This window comes from Somniosus microcephalus, chromosome 20 (assembly GCF_052327205.1).
Source record: "Somniosus microcephalus isolate GS21.2 chromosome 20, FLI_Smic_1.0, whole genome shotgun sequence".
In the NCBI taxonomy this organism is placed as follows: domain Eukaryota; kingdom Metazoa; phylum Chordata; class Chondrichthyes; order Squaliformes; family Somniosidae; genus Somniosus; species Somniosus microcephalus.
Window position 1 is genome coordinate 24,231,255 of NC_141006.1, and position 17,564 is coordinate 24,248,818.

The 17,564-nt window shown below is 45.3% G+C and overlaps 1 protein-coding gene across 2 annotated transcripts in view; it reads left to right on the top strand.

The window, feature by feature from the left end:
* The first annotated feature begins 706 nt into the window (after positions 1-706).
* The window catches only part of LOC147103092 (ephrin type-A receptor 7-like), a 204,419-nt gene continuing 187,561 nt past the window's right edge, over positions 707-17,564 (top strand). Inside the window, exon 1 of one of the 2 annotated variants that reach the window (XM_085962412.1) lies at positions 707-1,031. In XM_085962412.1, coding sequence (XP_085818538.1) covers positions 941-1,031 — 91 coding nt within the window. In that variant the 5' untranslated portion in view covers positions 707-940. The remainder of the gene's footprint in view (positions 1,032-17,564) is intronic. The other variant, XM_085962413.1, reaches the window with a different exon arrangement.

The following is a 17,564-nucleotide window of genomic DNA, read 5'->3' on the forward strand; positions in this document are numbered from 1 at the left end:
TCCATTCTGCTACATTTCCTCTCAAAATACACTCCTGGAGTTTTCTAACAAGCCTCTTGTGAGGCACTTTATCGAACACATTCTGAAAATCCATATATGCTGCATTCCCTTTATATATTCATTTGATCACATGTTCAAAAAGCTCAATTAAATTCGTCAAACACAACTTGCCTTTGCGAGCTGGCTTGATCAACCCAGGCATTTCTAAATGTTTACTAATTTGATCGCAAATGATGGATTCTGGAGTTTACCAACACAAGTGTGACACAGTTTTGCTCTTTTTCCATTTGTGATCTTAATTGGATTGTGTTTAACTCACAAATTCTCCATTTAATCCGTGTTAAAGGTGTTACAATTTCCTACTGTTTATATTAAACTGTGAAGTGACAGTTTTCCCAACTCGTTTTTTTTTGCTGAAGAATGCATAGTGTAAATTAGCTAGATGAAATTAAATTCAGCAACTTGAATGCAAAAGCGGTTAGCAGCAATCATAATAATAATTATTATCAATTTGGGCTCCCGGGGAGGCTTAAAAAAATCACAGTGAAAGGGCGGGTCCTGCAGTCAAGCATGGTACGCCCCTTGAGTCTCATTGGCCGCCTGTGCTATGGTCCCCACCTTAATGTACCCATGATTGGATGAAGCCCTGTCAATCAAAACTTCCAGGGTCCTGGCAAATGCCTCCTTCAGATTGCCATTGGCCGCTGCAGTTGTCAATCACGCCCCTATCTCCGGGACACTTTGTTTCCACCCCGTTGCTAATATTGGAGCAGATACAGGAATATAATTTTAAAAAATCAAGAACAAGGGGGAAACACACGGGCGAGGAGGGACAGTGCAGACGTTGAGCTAACAAGATTTTTTTAAATAAACAATATATATATATCTAAAATAATTACACTGGAGGGACCTGCTGCTGGAAGAGAAGTGCCGGGATAAAATGACTTTTGTGTGGACCGCTCGCCTGCGCTTCTGCCGCCTCGTCCTGCTGAACTTTCTACTGCACAGTCGCGGCAGCGCTGCTAACGAAGGTGAGCAACCGGCTGGAGCCCTGCTGAAGGAGGGGGGACAGAGGGACAGTGGAGCCTGGGAGAGGGAGGGGGTATTCAGGGAGCCCTGCTTCCAGTGCTGGGGGACTGAACGATCCGCAGGGTTTTTTTTGCAGTGAGGTCTGTCTCTGTCTCTGTCTGTGTGTGAGTGTTGGGGGGGTGACCCGTCTCCCCCACCCCACTACCTGCTGTTGTGCAGGTTAGTGAGACTCTTACCTGTACAATGTGCTTCCCCGAACAGGGCAGGTTGGCTGTGTGTGATTTCACGGGGCTGCTACAGAGAGACCAGAAGTACAATTTTAAGTCTGTTTTAAGCTTGTTTTAGCCCCCGTGTGTGTGTATGTGTGAGAGAGAGAGAGAGTGTGTGTGTGTGTGTGTGCGCGCGTGTGAGTGTGACAAGACCACTCAATTGCAAGATTTCTTTTTCAGTATTTGGGAAATTACATGTGCAGATGGAGAACTTGTGCTGCCTGGAGAACATTCTCTTAGTTTCTGAAAATTGAAATATCTTGCCTTTCTGAATGCTCTGATATATTTCTGTTCTGTAAACCAGCCCAGATTGAGGCGCTTCCAGCAATGTTTCTTCTGGGCTTTCTCTCTGCAATTTGTTCATTTTTGAGATTGCCCAGATTGCAATGAGCAGAAGAGATTCCTTATTCATGTACAGTGGGGCGATATTTAAAGGGGGAGATGCAATGAACAGGAATGTTGGTGGAATAGCTTGCTTTGAGTGTCTCGTAATCGAAAGATTGAGTCAGTGACGGTCGGAGTTGTGATCGTCGGGGTAGGTGGTAATGGAAGGGTTAAATCCGAAACTTCGCCCGTCTTTTTTCCGGTCAGAGGTTACTTTGTATCATGTCAAAATGTACATAATGTAAATCAGTTCTTTGTCTCCGAACACCCATTAACATTGAGACGTGGCAGATGAATAGATGCGAAAGGAGATACTAAACCCTCTCTTCATCTGCTGTTTACGTGTGTTTTATATCAATATAGGATTTTTTTTGTTTTGCAAAATGCATTACTCCACATGCAAGCATCGCCCTCCCCATAAAGATAGATGGATTTGCTTTTAATAATAAGCCACATTATTCAGGCTGTGATTGTTGCTGATTTGGCCTGGCATGTTTGTGTTGTCTTTCATCCCATGTCGATTTTGAAGCTGGGGGTGATTGGAAATAGCTGTGATCAATCAGTGCATTCGAACACCGCACAAAATAAGGCTCCACCTTGGAGACAGGTGCTGGCTGGTGATGCACTGATAACTAGCAGCACAAGAGAGCAGAGTCAGACTGGGGACAGTTAGTGCTTCAATTACACTTTGTGTCATTTTCAAACGCCGGGGACATTCATTATTGTTAAAGGGGAGAACAACATCTGCTGAAGGAATCTTCGGGAAATGGTGATTGAGGAATAGGGAGGAAAGTTAGTTTCCTACAAATCTTTGGTTTAGTTAACACATTAAACAAGTAACAAACTTAATTGCCTTATCTAGACGTTTCAGTCCCTTGACCTAGTGCGTCCCAGAAGAGAGAATAAAAAGTATTCTAGTTAGACACCCACATTGAATGCTTCACCTTTGATACACCTTGGTGTGTTTTCATTTTAATGAACTGGATATGGCTAAGATCTGAGTTCTCTTTCAAACCATCTTTTTGCACATATAAACATCAACAGAATACCCTCAGTTGTTTTAAGCTGCTGCTGCAGCCGCAGCCTTATTTTAGTCAAAATAGTGTGTGTTTATACAAAAAGGTCAAATCCTGAATTCTCACCAGGGCCCCTAACGATCCGCACTCAATAGGTGAAAACATTGCACATTTCTATATCAGCAGCTAGATACTCACTAGGCTACGCTGAACAGCTCGTGGTGCATCTCCGTTGTTGGATGATGTACTGACCCTGCACACACCGCCCTGTGTTTAATGTACTGAACCCTGCACACACAGCCCTGTGTTTAATATACTGAACCCTGCACACACAGCCCTGTGTTTAATGTACTGAACCCTGCACACACCGCCCTGTGTTTAATATACTGAACCCTGCACACACCGCCCTGTGTTTAATATACTGAACCCTGCACACACAGCCCTGTGTTTGATGTACTGAACCCTGAACACACCGCCCTGTGTTTGATTACTGAACCCTGCACACACCGCCCTGTGTTTAATGTACTGAACCCTGCACACACGCCCTGTGTTTGTACTGAACCCTGCACACACTGCCCTGTGTTTAATGTACTGAACCCTGCACACACTGCCCTGTGTTTAATGCACTGAACCCTGCACACACCGCCCTGTGTTTAATGCACGGAACCCTGCACACACCGCCGTGTTTAATGTACTGAACCCTGCACACACCGCCCTGTGTTTGTACTGAACCCTGCACACACTGCCCTGTGTTTAATGCACGGAACCCTGCACACACCGCCCTGTGTTTAATGCGCGGAACCCTGCACACACCGCCGTGTTTAATATACTGAACCCTGCACACACCGCCCTGTGTTTGTACTGAACCCTGCACACACTGCCCTGTGTTTGTACTGAACCCTGCACACACTGCCCTGTATTTAATGTACTGAGCCCTGCACACACTGCCCTGTGTTTAATGCACGGAACCCTGCACACACCGCCCTGTGTTTAATGCGCGGAACCCTGCACACACCGCCGTGTTTAATATACTGAACCCTGCACACACCGCCCTGTGTTTGTACTGAACCCTGCACACACCGCCCTGTGTTTGATGTACTGAACCCTGCACACACCGCCCTGTGTTTGATTACTGAACCCTGCACACACCGCCCTGTGTTTGATTACTGAACCCTGCACACACCGCCCTGTGTTTGATGTACTGAACCCTGCACACACCGCCCTGTGTTTGATGTACTGAACCCTGCACACACCGCCCTGTGTTTGATTACTGAACCCTGCACACACCGCCCTGTGTTTGATGTACTGAACCCTGCACACACCGCCCTGTGTTTGATGTACTGAACCCTGCACACAACGCCCTGTGTTTGATTACTGAACCCTGCACACACGCCCTGTGTTTGAGGTGCTGAAACACTGACAGATCTCTGCTGGTAGACTAAATACACCTCCTGGTGCTCTGCTTACCAGTCTCCAACTGAGAGATTGTTATTTATGTTAGGGATGACGTGACTGCCCCAGTAGCGCTTTACTATCTTAAACTTTTTAGGAAAAAAGATCCTTTGTTAAAAGACTGTTAAGGTTTCCAAATTCAGCTCGACGCTGCCTGCAACTATATCTGCTGGTGGTTTCACACTGCTAGCGTGTTCAAAGTGTTGAACTGATGGAAGAACAGTGCAGTCGAACCGTGCATCTTGCAGGGGTATCGCTTGAAAGCTGCTTCTGGTCAGCATGTTCTGAAATGCCCACACTGCCATAACAACATGAATTACGTAGAATTTCCAACTCGAAAACAGGCCATTCAACCCATGCTCCACACACGTCTCCTCCCACCTCTCTTCATCTAACCCTATCAGCAGATCCTCCTATTCCTTTCTCCCTCATGTATTTATCTAGCTTCCCCTTAAATGCATCTATGCTAATTGCCTCAACTACTCCCTGTGGTAGTGAGTGCCACGTTCTCACCACTCTCTCTGGGTAAAGAAGTTTCTCCTGAATTCTTTATTGGATTTATTAGTGACTATCTTATATTTCTGTCCCCTAGTTTTGGTTTCTCCCACAAGTGGAAATGTTTTCTCTCCATCTACCCTATCGAACCCCTTCATAATTTTCAAGACCTTCAAGAGAAAAGAGCCCCAGCCTTTTCAGTCTTTCCTGATAGTTATAACCTCTTGGACTTGATGATGTGACCAGAGAACACATGCTCACAGGCCACATTACTGTCCTTCTTTCAGTGCACAGTATCGGACTGTAATAACATCTTTACGTTCGACCAGATGGTCTTAATAGACTTTAAATCCTCTGCTGATTTATGTCCACGTCATTCAGTTCACGTTGAGCTGGACGTTGACTGATCCTTGCAGCCCAGTGGCTGTCTTGTATTTCTCACAGCTTCCTTCTGAATATATGCAGCACTTATTCTGCATCATTATCCTCAGCTTGCATGCTCCAGACTGTTTTGCATCTGTGCTATTTACTCGTCGTTCCAGTAATGCATTCCTTTATCCCACGAGGCAGTGTTTATACAAATTGTCAGCTCCGCTTGCATGGTTTTTCATGTGCAAATTTGTACCTTTTTTCAGTCGACATATTTTCAGCTATTTGTTCTCTGCATGCAATTGCAAAATAATAAATCGTAGAAATCTCAGCTCAGAAGGAGGCCATTTGGTCCATCGTGCCTGTACCATCATTTGCTGCCCCTCAGAGCTGGCTGTTTTTAATCTCATTTCCCTGCACTTTCCACATGCGCTTTAATATTTTTCTTCAAGTGTTTATCTAAACTCCGTCTTAAAGTGTCGGGGGTGGCTCAGTGCTCTCGCCTCTGATCCGAAGGTTGTGGGTTCAAGTCCCACTCCAGAGACTTGAGCACACAATCTCAGCTGACACTCCCCATGCAGTACTGAGGGTGTGCTGCACTGGCGGAGGTGCGGTTTATCGGCTGCGACATTAAACTGAGGCCCCGTCAGCCCTCTTGGGTGAATGTAAAAGATCCCACGGCACTTATTGCAGAAGAATTCTCCTTGGCGTCCTGGCCAAAATTTATCCCTAAAACAGATTGTCTGCTCATTTATTTCATTGCTGTTTGTGGGTGGTTACTGTGGTGGGTGGTTAGTGTGTTGGCTGCCGCGTTTCCTATACAGTGACTACACTTCAAAAGCGCTTTGGAAAGTCCTGAGGTTGTGAAAGGCACTATGTAAATGCAAGTACAAAAAGAAAATACTGCAGATGCTGGAAATCTGAAATAAAAGCAGAAAATGCTGGAGAAACTCAGCAGGTCAGGCAGCATCTGTGAAGAGAGAAACAGAGTTAGCGTTTCAGGTCAATGACCTTTTGTCAGAACTGAAAAAAAGCAGGAAATGGAACAGATTTTTAAGCAAGTGCAGGGGCTGGGAAAGGGGGAAGGGGATGAAAGAACAAAAGGGAAGGTCTGTGATAGGATGGAAGGTGGGAGAGGTTAAGATATTCAAGGCAAAATGAGATGGCAATGGAACAGGTTAAGAAACCAAGGATGGCTCTGGATGAAGTGTAAATTGTGCTGGCAGAATGAAAGACTATGGATATACAATCCCTCTACACCTCCATCCCCCACCAGGATGGCCTGAGGGTGCTCCACTTCTTCCTTGAACAGAGGCCCAACCAGTCCCCATCCACCACCAGCCTCCTCCACCTGGCTGAACTTGTTCTCACATTGAACTTCTCCTTTGACTCCACTCACTTCCTCCAAATCAACGGTGTTGCTATGGGAACCCGCATGGGTCCTAGCTATGCCTGCCTTTTCGTGGGATATGTGGAACACTCTTTGTTCCAGTCCTACTCGGGTCCCCTCCCTCACCTCTTTTTCCGGTACATTGATGACTGTATCGGTGCAGTTTCCTGCTCTCGCCCTGAACTAGATAATTTCATTCACTTTGCTTCCAATTTCCATCTTCACATGGTCCATCTACGACTCTTCCCTTCCCTTCCTCAACTTCTCCGTCTCCATCTCTGGGGATAGTGTTATTGATGAACATTCACTACAAGCCCACTGACTCCCACAGCTACCTGGACTACACTTCTTCCCACCCCGCATCCTGTAAGGACTCTACTCCATTCTCCCAGTTTCTCCGTCTCTGCCGCATCTGCTCTGACGATGCCACCTTCAATACCAGTGCTTCCGACGTCTTCCTTTTTCCTCAACCGAGGATTCCTCTCTACAGTGGTTGACATGGCCCTTGACAGTGTCCATTCTATCTCCCGCACTTCTGCCCTCACCCCTGCCCCTCCCTCCCGGAACCACAATAGAGTTCCCCTTGTCCTCACCTTTCACCCCACCAGCCTCCACATTCAACGGATCATTTTCTGCCACCTCTAACGTGATCCCACCACCAAATGCATCTTCCCCTCGCCTCCCCTTTCAGCATTCCGTAGGGACCGCTCCCTCCGCGACACCCTTGTCCACTCCACTATCACCCCCAACACCCCCACCCCTTCCCCTTCGCCCGGCACCTTCCCGTGCAAGCGCAGGAGATGCAACACCTGCCCTTTTACCTCCCCCCCCCCCCCCCCCCCCACCCCTTCCCACTGTCCAGGGCCCCAAACACCCCTTCCAGGTGAAACAGCGATTTACTTGTAGTTCTTGCAATTTAGTATACTGTATTCGCTGCTCACGATGTGGTCTCCGCTACATTGGGGAGACGAAACGCAGGTTGGGTGACCGCTTTGCGGAACACCTCCGTTCAGTCCGTAAAGGGGACCCCGAGCTTCCGGTCGCCTGTCACTTTAATTCTCCGCTCCATTCCCACTCGGACCTCACCGTCCTCGGCCTCTTGCACTGTTCCGCGTAAGCTCGAGGAACAGCACCTCATCTTTCGATTAGGCACTTTACAGCCTTCTGGACTCAACATAGAGTTCAACAATTTCAGATCATAACCTCAGCCCCTATCATTCATATTTTTTTTATCCACACTTTTTGTTTGTGTCTTTTTTTCTGCTCTCCCACATGGCAGCTGTCTTTCATTCTGCCAGCGCAATTTACACTTCATCGAGAGCCATCCTTTGTTTCTTAACCTGTCCCATTACCATCTCCTGTTGCTTTGAATATCTCTTACTGTCTCTTAATATCTCCTGCCTTCCATCCTATCACAGTCCTTCCCTTTTGTTCTTTCATCCCTTCCCCCCCCCCCCCCTTTCCCAGCCCCTACACTTGCTTAAAAATCTGTTCCATTTCCTGTTTTTTTCAGTTCTGACGAAAGGTCATTGACCTGAAATGTTAACTCTGTTTCTCTCTTCACAGATGCTGCCTGACCGGCTGAGTTTCTCCAGCATTTTCTGTTATATAAATGCCATCTTTCTTTCCTCTAAATGTCATATTAACTTGGTTTCATTAGCTACTTGTGTTAATACATTGTCTATAAATGTAATTAATATTAGATAGCCAGCCAATTATAATTATACAAAGCAGAAATGGAATAAATCTTGTCCTGTGATCGTATAATTTGGCATAAAGGCTAGATTTCATTGCCACTCTTGTGACGGTTGAGAGAGATAGAATGGTGTTTCTGGTCTTGCATCTGGATTTTACTGTAATGCAGAATAGATCAAGGTGTACAAGAGGACAAATACATCAAACAATTGGTGGCTTGTTTGGTAATTGCATTGCTTAGTGTGGACCTGAGCAGTGCAGATCAGTGCAATCTGCTGTCTGATCCCCAGTAGGTATTGCGATAGCTGATCTCGGCCAGAGTACTGATAGGGGTGCTGAACATCCCTGAACTAAAGAGGGTGGAAAAAAATCAATTCAAGTTCTTGTCCTTGATTATTATCAAACAACCCCTGTTGGAAAGTGACTCGCTGTGTGTGAATTCTAGAAAGGACGTTTTGGGGATTGGCTCTGTCACCAGCTCCCATGTTTGAGTGGTTTGCTAACGTTGATGGGTGGGCTCGTACGTCAAAAATGTCATTGGGTGATGTACTGCAGGAAGATTTTTATCTGTGGAACTAAACCCTGGCACGAGTCTGTGCTTTCAGGAGGAGGAAAAATATATTGATGATAAATGATAGCTGAGATCATGCGTTTTTTTTTAATATTGATCTGATTTGTTTTTCTAGTGTGCACTTCAGTGTGCTGTGCCATGGTACAAAGGCAAAACACTGCGGATGCTGGAAATCTGAAATAAAAACAGAGAATGCTGGAAACACTCAGCAGGTCAGGCAGCATCTGTGGAGAGAGAAACCGAGTTAACGGCCCGGATTTTGCGGTCAGTGGCGAACTAACTGCGCTCGCCGTTCATTGCACTTAGACTTGCCCATGGGCTTTTACACTGCGATTTGTGATAATTAGTCGAAACAGTGTGGCGCCCTCTACAGGGGATCTGGGACCTGTGTGAACAGGGCGAGCAACAGCATGCCTCCACAATCCAATCAGATTGAAGAATCCTTACTGAGAGACACAGTCTAAACCTGGAAGTATAAAAGTTAGAATATTTATTTCAATGTAACATTGTGTACAGAAAGTGAAAGAGAGGGAAAGAAGGATGGGATTGAGAGAGAGAGAGATAAGAAACAAAGAAAAAGTAAAAAAAAAAATAAACATATTAAATATTTTTTTAAATCTTCAACAATATTTAAAATCTGAATGAATGAGACTCCACACTTGTAAATTTAAATTTTCAGTGTCAGAGATTGTTTGGTAGTAATTAAGACTTATCACACCGTTAAAAATTCCCTTACACTTGAATGGACAAGCCCTAACTTTTTCTGGTGTATCTAGTGGGTAACAACAACAACTTGTATTTATATAGCGCCTTTAACGTTGTAAAACATCCCAAGGCACTTCACAGGAGTATTATAAGACACAAAATTTGACATTGAGCCGCATTGGGAAAAATTAAGGCAGATGACCAAAAGCTTAGTCAAAGAGATCGGTTTTAAGGAGCATCTTAAAGAAGGGGAGAGGTTTAGGGAGGGAATTCCAGAGCAAGTACAGGAACTTCACACCCTCCATATGCTTGAATGCCTAGTATTTTGGTGAGGTACCGGTATAGTGAAGCTTTTTGAGGAGCAGGGCAAATTGAACAGCAACTTCCTGATTTCCATGATTAACTGTGCATGTGTGGTCGCTGGGTGTTGCTGCCCGATTTACTCCTTAACGGTGAGCACTGATGGCTTCACCGCTATTCCTACTGCAAAATCTGGGCCAATGTTTCAGGTCGATGTCCTTTCATCAGAACCCTCAGAGATCATTGACCTGTTGACTCTGTTTCTCTCTCCACAGATGAAAAGAAAGAAAGACTTGCATTTATATAGTGCCTTTCACGTTCTCAATGTCCCAAAGTGCTTTACAGCTAACGTATTCTTGAAATGTAGTCACCGTTGTCATGTAGGAAACCCAGCAGCCAATTCGCGCACAGCAAGCTCCCACAAACAGTAATGTGATAATTGAGGGATAAGTATTTGCCAGGACACTGGGGATAACTCTCCTGCTCTTCAGAATAGTGCCATGGGATCTTTTACATCCACCTGAGAGCAGACAGGGCCTCGGTCTCGCCTGAAAGACGGCACCTCCGACCGTGCAGCACTCCCTCAGTACTGCACTGGGGAGTGTCAGCCGAGATTTTTGTGCTCGGGTCTCTGAAGTGGGATGTGAACTCGCAACCTTCTGACTCCGAGGTGAGAATGCTGCCCACTGAGCGACGGGCGGACACTTATGCTGTGTAACCTTTCTGTGCCATGGTGCCATTGAGTATGTGGTCAACCTGCTCCTGCTCTCTGCCAGTGCCACTTTGCTGTCGACCATTGTGTGTTGGAGGGCGATTTGGCAACTGGCTTCCTTTCAATTTCCACAGCTCCGAATGTTGGAGCCAGCAGATTTGTGTCGACCGTGCTCTGGTGCTGTAATGTACTGCGCCACTGCACTGCCTTTGGGAGCCATTTAATTGGACGTTAAAGGCTGAAGTTCTAACGCTTTACTTGCAGACTGGTGGAGTACAGCAGATCCGACTTTAATGTGACATTTTTTTGAATGCTCAAAGTTTAATGCTGTAAATTTGACCAACAGAATTTTCAGTCAAAGGTGGATATTTGATGCCATGATCAATAAAAAATGTTTTGGAAATAACCTATTAGTTTCTAAGCTTTAAATTACCTTAATTTCACTAAAGATTATTTCACCTGAAGGATTCAAAGGTGTTGGACTGCACTGAAGGGATGCAGTTCAAGATTATTTGAAAAGTTAAAACATTAATTTGGGGTGTCAAATGAACAGAAGTAACTGGGTCATTGTTTTTATAGAACAGAAATGGTTCTGTGTATGAATCCAGCTCACAGAACCACAAATAATGTTCTTCATACCGTCAGGTTGCATCACGGGACTGTTGGATGTCACTCAATGCACGCAGAAGCCAGTATTCAATTTAAAGATTTTGATTAAAAATATATTCATTTGGGCAAAATGAGGTATAAAATGAAAGTGCTGACATGTTTCAGCATCATTACACTATTAATAGTGGGCCCTTGTATGTTACAACTTGTGGATTTGAATGGATGTAGCTTCTGCCCTCCTTACCTTGCAGAGCTCCTTCAGTGAATGGACCTGTAATATTAACCCAAGGTTGCTGTGGGATCTGCCCTTTGTGTTGGGGGAAGGGAGGGGGTGGGGGATCACTTGGAGTCCACTGCATCGAAGACACAAACAACCGTACGGGCCTGAGTTACTTTAAGGGCTTGTCCCCAAGTTTGGAGCTCCCATCATCGGTTGCGCTGCAAAGAGGTCGTAACTTGAGATGTTATCGCCCTGCTACATGGACAGCCCTACTCCTTGGGCAGTTTGGCTGTTTGGGCACTGGCCATCCTCCAGATTGTCTCCATGGCTTGAGTTCATGATCTCCACCGTGCTGTTTAAGAGGAGTTGAGAGGAGGAAGAGGAGGAGGCACAGAGTAGAGGCTTGGCAGGAGCTTGGGAGGAAAAAGCAGTGTGAATTAACCCCCCCCCCCCCCCACCCCCCGCAAACACACACTTCCCTAATTTGGATTGGTATCAGTAGAAGCCTACTAGGGAGGGAGAATAAAGACTGGTGTGGTTGAGGCTAGAGAGGGAGTGAGACTATCAATTCCTCAAGGGTATCTAGGGTAACGGAACCAAGGCTTGGAGTTAAGATACAGATCAACCGTGATCTCCCTGACTGGCGGAACAGGCTCGGAGGGCTGAATGGCCTCCTCCTGTTCCTATATTGCAACATAGCAGCGATGGTACATTTCTTGTGTTCCTTCGTGAATGGCAAATGGCAGTCTTACGGGTTTTGCACAGAGTGAAATTACACTTGTCCGCTTCATGGTCATCCGTTTATTCCACACGTTATTATTCAGGTTTAATGCACTGTTGCTAAGGTGTTTGTATTTGGCCACAGGCTATGGCCAAGTCAGAATTGGGCCGAACAGTGTTTCCATAGCACCAGTGATACTCCATTTGGAATACTTTCTGGAATTGGATTGGTGTGCTCAGTGAATTATTGTGTGCAAGACCCTTACATGGGTGGATTGCAGAGAATTCCTAGCTCCTGTTAGGAGGGTCTGTTACTGTAAGGCGGGAGTGCTTTCGGTGTAATGCAGTTCCAGTGTGTTGCATTGCAGTGTCGTAAGACAAGGGTTCATCCCTGATAATTGTCACGAGGGATTTCCGATCTGAGCCGTGTCATTGTGGGAAGGCTTTCACTCCCACCGCAGGGAAATATCAGCGGGAGAGTCATCTGCTGAGTGGGTTGCTGTTGTCCAGTGATGTGACCAGTAGAGATATTTCTTTCTTTATTTCATCCTAGTCAATCTCTCGTGGCGTTGCACATGGTAAATCACCAGAAGCGTGTGCCCGTCCATTGGAACTGCATTTGAGGTGGGGGTTGTGGGGAAAAGGTGGTCCACTCAGCAGATCCCTTCCCTTCCCCAGTCACTTGTGCTTTCTCGCACCCCTCCCTCCCATCACGTCCCCATCCCTTCACCTTGCCACTACCCATCCCCTTTTCTTCCACTTTCTCACTCCCATTACAACCTGAACCTCTTCCTTTTTGTACAACCCACTCATCCCCTTTATCCTGCCCTCCCTCTTGCTTCATTGTCATTCACTTCTCCCAAGAGTGGGTGCCAAGAGGCCATAGGTCCACCCTCACCCTCTCCTTTCCTTTTCCCTCCTATCTGTTTCCCTTAAAGAGGCTTTGTTTGCTTTCAAAATTCAACTTGTGTTTTAGTAACAAAAAGGAATCAAATTAGAATGAGGGAAAAGCACTTGCCTGCCTTTCTTCCTCCTTTCTCTTTTTCACTGACCTCTGTCTTTCTGGTTCCCCCATCCATCTCACGTTCTCTTAGTTTAATATATATTTTAAAGTTTATTGAACACTGAACAAAAATTACAATGTGTGTAATCAGCACATTCATTTATTTCTCTTTTTTAAAAAAAAAAAAAATACACACTTTTGAAATTTGTCCTCTTGGGTTTTCAAAATTATTTGAAGAAAAGCTACTGAGCAGAAAGTGCCAAGAAGTAAAGAAAAAATATCTGGATAGTACAGCTGACTGATCAAGATACTTCCTGGGAAATTAGGAACACTGCATATACTGAGACTGCACAATCCAAATTCGGTGAGTGGGCAAAACGATGGCTGTGGATGCTGGTTCAATTGAAATTTTCAAGCCTGGCATTGACAGATTTTTGTTGGGCGAGGGATATGGAGCAAAGGCAGTTAAAATAGAGCCGAGGTACAGATCAGCCGTGATCTAATTGAATTGAACAACCTCGAGGGGCTGAATGGCCTCCTCCTGTTCCTTTTGCAGAGTCACAACTCCGGGCCAAAAATATTAAGTCCAAGCACAAGCTTGTAGGAGAGGCTGAGGATTTTAAGTAACTTTAACAAAGGCATTAAAGACAAACGATGCATACAATTCAGTGGATAAATTTAACTCTGCCATTGTGAAATATGTAATGGTTTTTGAATTTTAATTTTTTTTAAGCCTTTATTTTGGCTTTTCAAAATTTCACTCCGAGAAAAGCGGTGGATTAAAGCATTTTTAACCCGGTGATCAGATTACACATGCACAGCGCTGCTATTTTATAATTAGAGTATCACAAACTGCAACACCTTTTAAGATGAAAATACCTATTGCAGCACCACCTAAAGGAGTAACTGGTATTGCAGGTACTTTTATAATGACTTTTTTTATGATTGCGTGGCTCATGTATCCAATCTAATACGACATAAGAGTTAAAATGGAAGCTGTCCTCTCAAATGGAGGACCGTAGACCTGCTTATGGGAAAGCAATGAATGCCTTTGTTTAGAAGCACAACCAATTGAAAAGTTGCTCTGGTGGTTGGAAAGGCTTATTTGAAATGTTAATCTATGCAGATTGACAGACTGACTTGGATTATTCCACTCTGAACCACTGGGGATACCACTGGAGGAGTAAACTGCGCCGAGGGAAAATATATGTAGGACCTGACAGAATCCAGACATTCACAACCTCACGTCACAAGATGCAAGAACTGTTGAACTGTCTGTAATGTAAAACTAAGTTCCATGGTATAAATCACAGCTCAAGCTGCTAAACTGCAGTTCTGGTAAAAGCATCTGAACTCCATGGGTAAACTGGGGTTTGACATTCGTGTGCAGTATCTCCTCTCGAAGGCCTCCCAAGAGGGAACTTGCAATGTTTCATGCTTGTCCGTAAGAAATGCCACTCCACGAAGGGCACATTTTTAAAAAAACAATATATATCTTTTTTTTAAGTTCATTTGAGATGTGGGCATCGCTGGCAAGGCCAACATTTATTATCCACCCCTAATTGCGCTTGAGAAGGTGGTGGTGAGCCGCCTTGAACCGCTGCAGTCAGTGTGGTGAAGGTACTCCCACAGTGCTGTTAGGGAGGGAGTTCCAGGATTTTGACCCAGCGACGATGAAGAAACGGCGATATACGTCCAAGTCAGGATGGTGTGTGACTTGGAGAGGAACTTGGAGGTGGTGGTGTTCCCATGCGCCTGCTGCCCTTGTCCTTCTAGGTGGAAGAGGTCGCGGGTTTGGGAGGTGCTGCCGAAGAAGCCTTGGCGAGTTGCTGCAGTGCATCTTGTAGATGGTACACACTGCAGCCACGGTGCGCCGGTGGTGGAGGGAATGAATGTTTAAGGTGGTGGATGGGGTGCCAATCATGCGGGCTGCTTTGTCCTGGATTAACCACTTGCGGACTGACTGCAGTTTAGTTTTTTTTTAAATGTATCGTTGATTATCTTGTCTTTGAAATTTCTGCGTGCTGTTTAACCTGTAAATAAATCTAACAAAATAGTTTAGTTTGCACTCTGTTTTTGGTCTGACCGTGTGATACTTCCTGCCTTTCCACAAGGGCCGGGTGATGGGGATCCCATGCATTGTCCGCTGAGCAATGTGAAGTGATTGGGGTCAATTGGTAACCCCGGACAGGGCACGTGTAAAGGACACGCATTTCGGTTCATGGAAAACCCTGATCTGCCAGGAACACCGGAAGAAGAAAACGTGGTGGGACAAGTACAAAGTGTAAAAAAAAAGCGCTGCCACCTAGTTTTGCCATGTTCCTAACTAGTCTGTGTGGTGCTGATTTATGCAAGACTTTTGAGCTCCCAAACAGTATATTGAAGCGAATAGCATTTAGTTTTACATTGGAAAAGAATATGTACTAGAAATGAAGATTTTTTTTTAAATCTTGAGTTGTTGGAAATGTGTGCCTGAGAGAAGAGATGTCTGGCTGCTGCATGTTGGATTAGAGAATGCGGTTAAGGTTTGAAATCAAAGGGAAAGTCAAAAATGCTGGGAATTTGAAGTAAAATCAGAAAACCCTGGGAGGCAGAGAAGGTCAGCTAACCTCTAAAAGAGACCTGGGTTAACACAATGGGTCAGAACCTTCATCAGAACGGTCTTGTTTAATGGTGAGTGATTCAGGTGCGATTCATCTTTTGGGTATTGACTGCCTCCCCCATCCCGTCCCCAAAAATTTGCAGGAATTGTATTTTGTTGTTTCTATTTCATTTTAAGATTCAGCCTGAATCTGGCAGATTGTAAATTCTGCCTGCCTGCCTGCAGTTTGTTGGGAGTGAGCTGGTGCTGCAGTTTCACAGTTAACATCTGAAGGAGAGGATGTGTTTCTGAAACCAATCTGTTTTGTGAAAAAGTAGGGGAGTTCGTTTGATCAGATATGGGGCTGGTGTGTTCTGGAAGGTTCTTTTGAGCAGGGGATGCATACTTAGCCAACTCCTAATAGTTGATTCAATAGCTGTTTAACTAGGCCTGTTGCCAGAGAGCATTTCAGATCATAAAGAAACTAAGTGAAGGACGATAAGACCATGTGTTACATGTTGAGTCTGTCTGTTTCCGACTGATACTATTTCTATTACCTCCTTTATGCTTCAAGGTTGTCTCTGGAGGTACCGATGGAGGCAGCCCTGTAACATAAAGGTCTTAATGTTCTTGCTGATCGAGGCTCGCGGGGGGGGGGTGATGATGGGTGTCTTTGACATAGCTCCTGTTGATGGCACTTGCTAGGTCTTGAGTCTGGGGATGGGCGTGTTCTCCTCACTGCTGGTTTCTACGGACCTCTCCTCTACGCCAAGGGAGGTTCCAACCACACTCTGAAATAACTGCAGGTGGATAACGAAGTCCTGCCCAGTTGCTTTGAGTTAGGTGATCCCAGTCGGGGAGTGCAACATATGGCTTAAGTACCCCTGCTGTTAGCTTAGGGAGGGGGAAAATATTAGCCACCGCTCCTACACCTGTATCCTGATTGGTCCCTGCCGATCCCCAGTGAAATCAGTGGGTGTAGATGTTGGATCAGGACCTGATCGAGCTTGGCTGTGATGCCTCCCATGTTGGAATAGCCCGTTGGAAGTTGCTATCCAGGCTCACGCACTAATAATGGTCATTTGGGTAAGACGTGGCCCTATAACCCAGTGGGAGGAGGAGGCAAAACTGGCAGGGAGGGAAAAAAATGGCAGTGATTATTCTGAGTAGTTTTGTGTGAGTGAAGCTTGGCCTCATCTTATTGCTGTTGCTGCATTTGCCTGACACTATAAATAGAGCAATTAAACATAATTGTAGTATTACTTCCTTCTTGGAGGGAGCCTCTCTTAGAAATTGTTGAATTACTCGTTGATCATTTATTTGTTGGTTGCACCTTGAATCCTACGGTCTACCCTCTGTAAACTTGAGGTCATCCAAAACTCTGCCCGTGTCCTAACTCGCACCAAGATCCTGCTCACCCATCACCCCAGTGCTCGCTGACCTACACTGGCTCACGGTTAAGCAACACCTCGATTTTTAAAAAATTCTCATCCTTGTTTTCAAATCCCTCCATGGCCTCGCCCCGCCCTATCTCTGTAATCTCCTTCAGCCCTGCAACCCTCCCAGATATCTGTGCGCCTCTAATTCTGGCCACTTGAACATCTCCAATTTTAATCACTCCACCATTGTCGACCGTGCCTTCAGCTGCCAAGGCCCTAAACTCTGGAATTCCCTCTGTAAACCTCTCTGCCTCGCTACCTCTCTCTCCTCCTTTTAAGACTCTCCTTTAAGACTTACCTTCTCATCTGCCCTAATATCTCCTTATATGGCTCGGTGTCAGATTTTCTTTGATCATGCTACTGTGAGGTGAGGGAGAAATGACTTGAAGGACACTGAACATTTTGCAGGGGAGCTGGAATAACAGGCACACAATAGAGAGATGATCACTAAAGCTCCCAGAGTTAATGACCGTACATCTATTGATGCTAATTCAGTAACTGCACTTGACTAGTTTCTCTGTCGTCATCACTTTAACACTTAACTATTTTCTCATTTTGAACATTATTAATCATATGTTTGTTGTTGGGACTTGGTTTGAGTTCTA